Source organism: Rhagoletis pomonella, unplaced genomic scaffold (genome assembly GCF_013731165.1).
Source record: "Rhagoletis pomonella isolate Grant_MI unplaced genomic scaffold, Rhpom_1.0 Rhpom_scaffold_00008, whole genome shotgun sequence".
In the NCBI taxonomy this organism is placed as follows: domain Eukaryota; kingdom Metazoa; phylum Arthropoda; class Insecta; order Diptera; family Tephritidae; genus Rhagoletis; species Rhagoletis pomonella.
The window spans coordinates 13,645,959-13,658,163 of NW_023458562.1; the positions used below are offsets into that span (position 1 = coordinate 13,645,959).

The following is a 12,205-nucleotide window of genomic DNA, read 5'->3' on the forward strand; positions in this document are numbered from 1 at the left end:
CCTTGCGTAATATAAGGTAGACTATAAAAAAGGTTTCTCATAAATTGAGGAATCGTAAATATTTCACTCTCGACGTTGATCAAATCGTATGCCGAATGAATACTACATAGATGATGTCGGACTTTGAAACCCAGTGAATAGTGAGCGAATGACAACTTATTTTTCCAACACACGTTTCTTGGGTAACATTGATTTTGCTATCAAAACGCCAACATTTATTAGTTTTCATTATGCAATTTATTATTGTTTAATGGAGTAATAAATAAGCTATTGTTTGGCATAGTTCTTCTTAGGACATAAAAGCTTTCAAAGAACTAACTCTGAAAGTCCTTCTTATTCCACTTTGTCTATGAGAACTTCACATTGCCAACCACTGTTAATGTTACCCTGTGCAAGAATTGCACTTAAGTGCTACCGGATATTAGTAAACTATGGCAGCCTTTGTACTTACTTAGAAATTTTCCTACAGGGTATGCACATCAGTAAATGTATGCATTTTTCCGTAATAAAGAAATGACATTGCATCAATTTCAATATCGCTGTAGTAAAAACGGCGCCAATAGTTAATAGATACTCGTACATTATAGCGAAGTATTTAGTCAGCGCGCCCACTAGACACTTCCACCCAATATATGTACTTATATGTAAACAAGAGAGCAAAACAATGCATAGATATAGTAAATACTAGCACATATTGAGAGAGTATAGCATAAATTACTAGTTGGGTGTAATAGGAAGTATTTGAGACGTAGTTTAATTTTGGTGGTGGCAAATTCCATCCCCTTTCTTCGGATTCAGACAGTGTAACCTAAATATTAACACTTTAAAGACATTTTGAAGGCTAAAGGAAGAGCAACTCACCCCAAAACTCATGAAAATTGAGAACTACGAGTGTGTTACTTGTTTTTAGAGGCTTCTTGTTTGCTGTAGTAGTTTCATTGCGTAGTAGGAAAACCATGATAAAAACATAACAAGGTAAAACCATTGACGCACTGACGTTTGCCAACAATATAATTTTAAAATCAAAACTCAAACTCACACACACATTCTCATTTTCAATCTCAAACAACAACAATTGTGAACAATTTAATTTTTTTATTTTCAATTTTATATGATTTTAAAATGTTGGCAAACGTCAGAACATAATCATGGCCGACGAATTGAGAGAATGAATTTACCTTGTAATGTTTTTATCATGAGGAAAACTATCCTTGCATGCAAATATATGAACATATGTAAATTAGGGTGGTCCTTAAATGTAGGAAGCAAATTTTTACATCAGATTTCCTAATCCTCAACCCCTACGTCGATACTACAATAGTCGAAGATACCACATATACATTTTGGTCCCGATTGGAGACGGTTAAGGCGTGTCACACAGTGGGAAACAGTTCAGATTACCCTATGAAGGCGTCTTAACCAACTCCAATCGGGACCAAAATTTATACGTGATATCTTCACCACCCTAATATAATGTATGCATACAAATTTGTATGTAGTATTTTGAGTTACTATTGAATATTATTTATTTGCTATTTTGTAATAAGTCGTAAGTAGTAAAATAATATTTAAAGTTTAGAGTAGTACATTTTTTAGCAGAAAAAAAATATTTTAACAACATAAAGCAGAAAATTGACACCTTTATATTTTACACACAGAAAACAATTTAGAAAAAAATTAATTAACTCGAGCCTTATGCTGAAATCAGTTGCGGATTTAAAAATTTTTACTAAGCACTTAGCAAAAGCTGTGTACAGTAGAGCTAGCTGGCCAATTTAGGCCGCACATAGGCTTAACCAGTTTCTCAATGCCTTGTTAACATTAACCACAGGATCACGTCTATAACGAACCAATTGGTGAAGCTTTTTTTTCGCAGTGAAGTCGGTTCCTCAAAAACATGGTTTTTGAACGGGTTTACAGCTTTTTTGATTTTTCAGCCTCTTGATGCTGATGCGAACAAAACATCAAAATAATTAAATGAAAATGAATATTTTAGTCGCTTTTCATTGAAGGTAAATTGTGTGATATATTTACGGCCGATTCTATACAAAAAGCTACGCTCCGCTTCGTTCAGTGTGAAAACACAACAGCTTTACTTCGCCTGGCGCAGCCCAGCTTTCTGTGTGAACGTACCCTAAGTAGATTATGCTGTTTTATAACCATAGTTTAACATTGAGCTTCTTTGTAAGTAGGCGTTGCACAGTCCTACTACAACTCAAACCGAGTTCTTCCGGTAGCTAATTTGCACTGCACTCTTTGTAAAATCGTAGACGTTCCTTTTCAAGCTGCTACCGCAATGCATTCTCGTCGACTCCCATTTGAAAATTTGGGTTCAAACAAGCAGTTGTCCTCATGTTGTTACCCATTACTGTAGCTACTTTTGTGTGGTAAATTGTATACGAAAGCTGTAGTGCGCTTTCAGGCGCAGTGTAAAATGCGTTGCTAATACCAATGTTAAATAAAGTTTGTGTGTGTGTGTGTGTGTACTACGCTTTACTTCGAGTGGGACCACCCTTGAAGAACCGCATTTTCGTTAAAAAAAAAACAGTTATCGAAAACCGTTGACGTGGTCCCAAAGTTAACCTGTAACATAAAAAAACCAGTATTCGGATGACTTGATAACCTTCCTTCTCTTTTGAAATCGGTTAAAATTAATACATATTTTTTATTGATAAATTAATATGCATATGCACATTACTTTAAATTATTTAAATACGATTTTTTGAATAAAAATACAAATTTAAAAGCTGTTAAGTGGACTTGAGATACTTTTGTTTTTTTTTTTTCATAAAAAAAATTAGTCAAAAACAGCTAAGTGGGATTAAAGAAAAGATTAAGTTAAGCGGTACTGTTAAAATTCAAAAGTTGATTACGTAAAAATATCCAATCGGTTTAACCGAATCTAATCAAAATCAATGCAAGTTCGCAATGCCACCGTGTTTTAGCTTTACTTTTCTTCAAAAATCTTAAATCTACTTCTTTAGAGATTATCCAACGCGTTATTTTTCTTTTCTTTCTTCAGTGGCATGCAGTGCATTCCACCATTTCGACATACATGTCGCAGTAAATATTTTTCAAACTTCATTTTCAGTTCTTTTTTATCGTAATTTCCCTTTTCAATGAATATATTTTCTTTCCTCTAACTATAATATGCTTTGGAAGTAATCTCGTGAGTTATTTTATTCCGTATAACTTCCCTACTTCACACAATAGTCCTTTCTTTGCTGCCTGATAACCGTCTCCAATTTAAGACAACGCTCACGCAAGCTGCCATTCTCTTTTTGCAGCAAATCGATGGTGGCATCCTTTTTCTCAATTGCTTGTTGTACCCTTTTTGATTTTATACATAAAAAATAAAATATTTTAAAATGCTTTGCTTACTTAATTTATTCTTCAATTACCAACCTTTTATGTATCTTTTGTATCTCATTGTCACGCTCCATTTTTACGGCCGATACCTCGCTCTGCACTTCATTGCGTAAATTATCACGAAGTTGATCACGTTCCGCCAGGAAGTCGTTGCACATCTGAAAAGAGAAGCGGAGGTGTTTCAAGTAATTTTTAGCGAACAATTCGCGTAAATGTAGCCAATTTGGCAGCGGCACATGAATTCGCAACCGGCTCATAGCTCATAGTTTTTAAGAGTTAAACTTGTTTCTTAAATGGCTTCTTTTGTCTCTATGTCCACCTTAATTTAATTTAATACATATATAGGATAAGATCCGACTGCTCCCTTAGAGTTCCAGCTCATAAGCAGTGTTACCGTTGGGACTTTTCAGAAAGTCCCAAAAAAGGGGTCATTGGCGGAAAAAGGGTCAACATATTATTTTTGCCTTTGCTTTACTGGTAAAAGAATAAATCTGTTGAATTTAAAAAGAAAATGTAGTTGTATTTCCTTTAAAAGTTGTAAGTGATGCATTTTTTAGTACTTACAGGAGGAAATATCATGGTTCCGTTAACATTTCATTAAAAATCTCTGAAAAGGGGCAAAGGCGCTCATGATTTTGGAAAAGGGTCAAAAAATCAAAATGTTCAAAAAGTCGGGTCAAAGGGTATTGGCGCTTAAAAAGGGTAAAATTGCCCCATTAGTCGCACAACTGCGCATATGACTCAAATAAGTAGGTTACAATAGGCTTCTACGCTCAATGAGAAATCTGGCATAAATAATTTCCTATCTAACCTTCCCTAGCTTTCTTCTTATTTGCCTCGACTTCTGCTCTATCGAATCTTTGTCAAACCAGACTTTTGAAAATAAAGGCCTGTGATATGTGGCCTCGGTTGCTCACAGAGTACTGCATCAGTTTTAGGCAAATATGTACGCGATTTCATCCACGTACTCACTTCAAGTGTGTCTATTTAGTAGTATTATATCGGAGGAACGATCCATGCCAAAACGAGGCAGAATTGTGCAGTGCACGGGACTGAATGTAATTTCTTCAGGGATAACTGCGATTCGGAAATGTCTGAACTGGCGCATGAAAGTAGCTGCGATCAAAAACTTCTTCTTCTTATTTAGCACTACAAACGTTTGTTGGCTTAGGCCGAGACCAGAAAAGTTCGCCAATTGCCTCTCTCCTTTGCGAATTCGCGCCATTTGTACATCCTGCAGATAGGTTCTTCTACACTTGGTTCTTTCATTTTGTTCGTGAGCGCCCTTACCTTCGTGGTCCATCCAGGGCTATGGAGTCGAAAGATCTTTTCACAGGAGCGTCTTTAGCCGTACGTACAACTTGCAAAAGCCAGCGCAATCTTTGTGTTTCTCGTACAGTTGGTCGTTCCACATCTTCTTCGGTAGCAGTCGCCCACGCGAAGGGCTATAGGTCTTGCAAAAGACAGTTCTCTCGAAAACTTCCAAAGCCTTCTCATCTTTGTTCGTCATCGTCCACGTTTCTGGCCATATAATAAGACGGGGTTTTGTTCGTCGTAAAAAGCTCTACTTTTCAATTGCCTACCTTGCCCAAAGTAGCACCTGTTGGCAAGAGTTATGCTTCGCTTGATTAGCAAGTATAGGACCGTACAATTTCAGTTTATGGTAACTGTACTGGCATAGTAACAATATTCCCTGTTGGTTTTCGCCTAGACCCATGACTGTAAGTCTACAGACTGTAAGGTAAAAGTCCTCATGTGCTATGTGTGAAAAATGTACGTATTAAATCAAGTGAAAAATTTAATACTTCCATTATACTTACACTATGTATAATGGAAATATTCAATTCAAATACGCCCGTATTAAAATGAAGCATTTTTTACTGCACGGATGGCGTTTTGCACGTCTCGGATGCCTTTTCATTTAGAAAGTATATGTATACAAAGCATGCACAGCGGTGATAACACATACACACGTACACATGCATGATACATGCTTATCTGTACAAATGCACTAATCGCGCACTAAATGCACTAAGACGCTTGAAACAATTGGTTGTTGCCAAGAGGACCCGGATTCAATTACCATCAGACGGACATAAAAAATTATTTTTTTCCTTTAAATTCTTTTTTTTTTTCTTAATTATGAAAAAGCATGTGTGCACTTCACAACGACATCTTTTATAACGTACATACTCAAATTTAAAACGAGTTGGGTTGGTGCTCTTTCATATGCGTATTTTTTTTAATTTAGTACGTTGTTTTTTAATTGTAAAATTTTTTCCCTCAGTGTAAGCTTTCGACAGCATGCTGAATATGTTTCTCTAAAGGCCACAAAACTTAATAGTTCACTCACGAAAATTATTTCAAATGTGAGCGGTTCAAGAAGTTTTAAAAGGGTAATGCGTGAGTCGGTGTACAGACCAAGTGCTATCCGGGTTATCAGCGCCTTTAAAACAGCTGGCAGGCTACCATTTGACATTCTCGCGTATGAAAAGGGGACATAGGACGAGAGGGCAGAGCGAATGAATACAGGGAGAAAAAGCTTCATCACATCAAATAAGGCAAGGTCGGTGAGACGCATCGTCTAACGGCAGATGGACGTACACTTTAATTCCACGTACCTATAGCAGTATGGATATCACGGTAACACGGAGAACTCAGTTTCTTAGAAGCAATATTTACCGAATCATGCCTCATGACTGCGAAAGATGTCATGTATTTGGCGTAGGAGGAGACGTGAAACATACATATGTTGTTCGATTGCGAACGGCTTGAAGCACAACCAGCTCATCTAGAAGTTTCATCTCGCGAGGTACTGAGGCTGGAGACTATCGAAGATGCGATGCCCAAATACGCAATTGTATAGAATTTCGTCGCCTTTTCAATTGCAAAAGATGAGAAGTGCAGAAGTTCGACACTACAGCATCCGCGACTAAGCGACCTTGAAATTACCCTGTTTTATCTCTACTCGACTGTTACCACTAAGCATTCCACACAATTTGTTGGCAATAATTTATACTGTCACAAGAACAGCAACTGTTTCCCTTATCGTCTCCGTAAAGGCCAAAATCTCTACTGCTGCCTATTCTCTCATCACTGTGATCTCTCTTCCTCCTTTGATACATTGAATTCGCCTCTCAGCTGGGTAATGGATCCTCTGCAAGGCCCATTGGTGCCTGAGTATTACCCCAGCCAACGACCTACCCCAGCACAAAGACAATGTCTGCTTCCAATCTACAGTTATCCCAATTCTTAAAAATAAAGTTCTGAAATTGTAGAAGTTAACGACATATTGAAAATTTATAAGAACCTCCCTTCTCGAGTTATACTAGTTATAGAATCATCGTTTGAGCGACTTTGTACTTAGGACTAGGAAGTGCACACGGTCACAAGCTCATTGGAACACTCTCAAATCCGACTGATTTTAGGGATCATAAAGGACCTATGCCTTATGGGCACTCGCGCCAGCAGAATCGCCTTTTCGGCGAACGACTAATGTTGTAATTTTCCTTTGCCCCCACCTGAGTCTAGTTAGACATAGGCGTGTCTATGTACATCAATACATTTTTGAACGGTATGATCAAGGGCACCCTTAAGTCCAACTTTGCTTCCATCAGAAACCCAGATGAGGACAGCCACGAGAATCTAACCAGACCGCCTTACTTCCATCCGAAAGTTATAATGTAAAGCGCGAATTATAGATCTCTCTTTTCAAAGATCTGCTTGCAACTCTCTCACCTGAAACCTTTGTCTTTGCCCTACCTTCGTCAGCACATATTTCCCCAACTTACCTTCTTGCTATGCTCCAACTCCATTTTCAACTGCTTAATTTCCGCCTCTGAGTTCCGCACTTGCGCATCCGCCTCCGCTAAGGAGCTACGCGTCTCTGTAAATTTCTCACGCAACACACGTTCAGCATTCTCGACTAGCTCCAAATCCTTTTCGTATTTCTCCTTCAAACGACTATAAAATTTATTTTAATTAGTTACACGCTCTTAATATCATCGCTTCCGTTCGCACATACTTCAACTTCGTCTCATACTCCGCGGCATTTTTGAGTGCCTCTGAATCCATACGATTGACTATCGCATCGATTTGACGATCACGCTCGGTGCGATAGTGTTGCCTAATCGTATTCTCTTTCTCCACTTGCCTCACCTTGCACTCGTTCTCATAGTCGCGTTTCCACAGCTCAAAATCTGCTTCGTACTGCTTTTCGATGGTATTGATGCGGTTCTAAAGTTACAAAAAGATTTTCTGTAGAATAGTATTTCGTCGTAATAGATAAACGTGCACACCAACCTGATACTTCTCCTCCTGCTTGAACATTTTATCCTGCAACTCGGCGACTGTTTGCTCTAACTCCATTTCCTTTTCGCGCTGTAACTCATGACGACGTGCTTGATAATCCGAGTCCTTTGCCTTTAGCTCTTGGTGTAGCCGCTCGCGCTCAGCGGCGAATTCTTCAATTAGCTTGTGGCGCTGCTCATCGAAACATTTGCGCTCCTCCTCCAATTGCCGCTCGAATCTAATGCAAAAGGAAACCGAACTTCTGTTTAGCAACTCTTAAATATTTGCGCCTTTACTGTATTCACCTCTCGCGTATCGCGAGCCGCTCTTTCTCTATAATCGACTCACGGTCTTGTGCGCACGACTCACGTATGGAATTCTCAATTTGCTCATGCTTTAAACGCGCCTCCTCTAATGCATTCAGCAGTTGATATTGATGAGCCTGCTTGAGCTCAGTTACTTCGCGCTGATGATTGCAAGTCATTTTATTGATTTCCGTTTCTAGACCTTTCACTGTGAGTTCCTGCAAGAGAAGTGTATGATGACACTCAAATGTATAAGCAATATATGTAAGTGATCAATTGGTTGAAAGTACTGGTACCTTAATTTTCTTTGTATTTTCGCGCACCCAGCGCTCGCGTCTGATTTTCTCACCAGCCAACGTAACTTCCTTCACTCGCGCTACCTCCGCTTCCAGCTTGTGCTCCCATGCTTGATTTTGACTCTCCAAGCGACGTGTGAGCGCCGCAACTTTCTCACACAACGAGCCTTTATCCTTAAGCAGCTATGGAAGGCAGTTTAAGTTGTTAGTCAAAAAATAAGTCTCGCTTAAATAAGTCAACTCTTACACTCACCTGCTCTATAAAGCCCTGATGGCGCTTCACAATTGTCTCGTAATGCTTCTTCTGTTCACGCATGCGATTTGCCGCATGCGCCTTCTCAGTTCGTATACATTTCTGTTTCTCAGTGCGTACTTTTATCACATGCTCTTTGGAAAGGTAAACGGCATTGGCGAGCTCGTTGGCGCGCAAACTCAACGCAATGACACGACGTGCGAGCTGGTGATTGGGCAGCATGAGTAGATCGGCTAGTCTGAAGATCGGCGAGAGAAGCAGAAAGAGAGAGATAGAGAGAGAAACAAATATAAATTGTGCGTTGAGTGAAAAAGTAATCGGCCAAACTGCTATTTACTTAGGCACATCCTCGGCTATATCGGGTTCCACGACAAATTCCATTTCAGAGCGATTTGATTCCGGTATAGAGCGACGCGTTTCGAGTAAAGTGCGATCGCAACTATCTTCTACATTATCCAAATAATTAAGTATGTCCCTGAAAAGAAATATTTGCTCGTAAGTGCAACTAATTCGCCAATGCTTCATCCTCTTAAGTCATCTCTACAAAACTTCATAAACTCACGTGTACTTATCCGGCGACTTAGACGTATCGTTGTTAGTCAGATCGCTACGTGTCGAAGGCAAAGTCACCGTATCGGGTTGTGTATTCAGCTTCAGCTCCAACGCATTAGCCGCCCTTTCAGCGTAGTTATCTGCAAATGCATGACTCTTAAGTGTCTCCAAATTCACATTTATCCTAACAACACTTACCTTTCTTTTTGTCCTCATCGATCTCTTTAATAACCGACACGATTTCATCATACGTGGACTCTCCGTCCGATCGCGTAGACACTTGTGATCCACTATCGCCAGGCTCGTCCCCGTTACGCTCCGCCAGCTCATCGTCTTCTTGGGCACCTATGTCTAAACCATTTCCGCTGCTGATCTCTCCTGTTAGTTTATCAAAATCTGTATCCAGCGACTTGTGTTTCCCCAAAGTTTTGCGATCTTGCATGCTCTCACCATACATGGACATCCAGCTATCCACCTTGTCTATATTGAACTCAGTCAGGCTGGAATCCTCACGGAGACTACCAAAGCTGGTTGATTTCTTCAGCTTAGCATTGCCATTACGTTTACCCTTCGGCGGCTGATTGTTGTTCGTAGATGCTGTTGTTGGCGGCTTCTTGCCATTCACTTGCGGCTGTTTATCGCCAGAGTCTGGGCGATTATTCTCTTTTTTCTTGGTCATTAGCGGTGTGGTCGCAGCTACTTTTAGGTAATTATTGATGACTGTTTCACTAGTGCCAGCGTACGAAGTATTTCTGTTCAAATTGCTTTCCAAATTATTATCCATCTTATTGAGCTCGTTGGCAGTGCTGCTGGCTAAATTCTTTTTTGTGCCACTTTTGAAATTCGTTGACTGCTTCGCTTCAGATAAATTATTGGGCTTATCTGAATAAACATTCGTCTTAGTTGGCGAGACGTAATTATCCAAGTACGTTGACATTTCACGTGTGTTATTAGAGCTTTCATAGCCAACAAATTTTGTTTTGTCCTCTTCAAGTATCTGTTTGACAACTGAGTTTTCCAGCTGATCACCAACGACGCTCTTATAATCGCGTATCACTTTGAGTTCCTCTGTAGGCGAGCACTGCTTCGGTGCGCCATCCTTAAGTGAAAAATCAACTTTATCCCCAGCACCAGTCACACTTGTTCTCCTCAACATACGCTCTGCACTAAATTTACAAGTCGGCGAGTCACACGCGCACTTCGCGTCCGTAACAACGTCTTGTGTGCTACTCGCTGTCGATGAGCTACGCGTACTACAAGAACAATTCTCTGACGGACACTTGGGGTATTCATAAGTCTCAGCGAGTATACCTTCCCCACCGGCAGTTGCGCCAAAATGCACCGACTTTTTAGCGCCCGCTGCAGTAGAAAGTTCAGCAGAAGACACAGTTGGTGCCGCGAATTCGGGTTTTGTGCTAAAGCTATTGCCAGCTGGCAGAGTTGCAGGTCCAGGCGCAGAAATGGAGCGCTCAACTTGAGATCGGTTAGAAGCGGCCGAAAAATCACATGTCTTCTGTTTATCGTTCTCACAGTCGCTGAGACTGAGATTCGGTTCATACTGTGTAGTGGTATTGGGTTTAGAGAAAGACACACGCCCTGGCAGATCGGGCTTGGATTGGTTTTGTAGCATTGATGCAGTGCCTGTATGCCAATAGTCCATAGCGCGCAGCGATGTGGTTGAGGCAGTGGAAGCGGCCGACTTCTCGCGTGAATAACTCGAAGCGGAAGTGGCGCTAGAGAGGCGCGAAGTTGAAGCACTGGGTGGAAGAAAAAGTAGTTAATAGCGTGGGAGTTGTGTGCCAATTAGAATATCCCATTAAAGAACTTACCTCATACTGAATCTATTATTCTCTCCACTCACTTGCTGCTGCTTTCTCAACTTCTCGATCTCCACACTGCTACCAACTGTGGGAGTTGGCGCGTACTTCCTGGCGCTACTCTGTTCTGATTGCGTTTCTGGCGAGGAAACACTACCACGGAAAAGCCAGGACCGCTTTATCGGCTCATCTAGCAGTAGCTTCAGTAAATTGGACGAAGAAATCGACTGGTAGCGCTTCTGGAAAAGGATGAACAGTAAAAAATTATGCAATCAAAAAGCCGACTTACATTTTTGCTAAACTTATCGGCCGCGTACTCGCCACCACGGTCACAGTATTGACCAGAATTACTGCCTAACGCGCGCCCAACACCGATGCCGCTAGCAGCGCTAAATTGGCAGGGCTCTGCCGATTGTGGACGATTGAGAAAAGGTGAAGAGCGACTGCGTTTCGTGAAGAATTGTGCCGAACGTGGACGTGTGCGGATGTTGGAGTTGTTGAGGCGACTGCTACTGCCGTTGTGGCTGTTATTGGCACTCGTGTTGTATAGATTTGTTTGAGAGTTATATTTGGGACGCGGTTTCTGACGTTCAACTAAATTTATCTGGAGGTATAGGGGGCACAATTTAAACTTAATATTTTCTACTATAGGTAATAGAGTATGCTGCTTACCTGCGACCCCCGCAGGCACAAATCCATGCTACACAGTCCAAGCACATGCAGAACTGATGGGTTTTCACTTTTTATTTAATTTTCAATTTTTTTTAAGAATTCCGAGTGCTTAGCAAATTAAGTTAAGAAGCGAAATCAGAAATTAATTTTTCTCCAATATTTTTAATTTTTATTTATAATTTTTTTTTTTTGTAATGTCAGCTTTTGACAAACATCACCTCTGTTTGGCTACCAAATCGTTTCTGAGCGCGTCACCAGCAGGTGTCCTCCTATGCTTTGTTTTGGCCATTTTACAAGTTGTTTGGTAACTCGCTTGTGTCGCCTTTGTTTACGTTCTCTATCAACCCTTGGCCAATCAGCCCGGCTTTATTACTAATAGCCCAGTGCTTCGTTTTGTTATTGTTTCACGTTTGTATTGATTAAACGTTGAGCACGTGTTGGACACAGTTGGTCAACGTAAATATGGTGAATATATACATATTTGCACCCTGCTCAGCTGTAGTTCTGCACGCACACATCTAGACATTTCTTCGCTTGCTTCGGGAAAATCTACCCCTTCGAGAACTGTTCGCTAGCTGTCCACAAGTGTAGGGTGAGTGTTTTTAGAAAGTATGTACGTACATATCGTCAGCTGAAATGCAAAAAGACGTA

At 40.5% G+C, this 12,205-nt stretch overlaps 1 protein-coding gene across 1 annotated transcript; it reads right to left on the reverse strand.

The window, feature by feature from the left end:
• Positions 1 to 2,959: 2,959 nt before the first annotated feature.
• On the reverse strand, positions 2,960 to 11,997 carry LOC118744220 (centrosomal protein of 131 kDa). The gene is made up of 14 exons (XM_036477086.1): positions 11,555 to 11,997; positions 11,172 to 11,486; positions 10,895 to 11,121; positions 9,264 to 10,822; positions 9,076 to 9,205; positions 8,851 to 8,988; positions 8,514 to 8,751; positions 8,261 to 8,443; positions 7,965 to 8,182; positions 7,672 to 7,897; positions 7,394 to 7,605; positions 7,161 to 7,332; positions 3,406 to 3,527; positions 2,960 to 3,330 (listed from the first exon to the last, which is right to left on the reverse strand). The coding sequence occupies exons 1-14, from the start codon at positions 11,579 to 11,581 to the stop codon at positions 3,198 to 3,200; spliced, it is 3,900 nt and encodes a 1,299-aa protein (XP_036332979.1). The 5' UTR covers positions 11,582 to 11,997; the 3' UTR covers positions 2,960 to 3,197.
• Between the last annotated feature and the right edge of the window lie 208 nt (positions 11,998 to 12,205).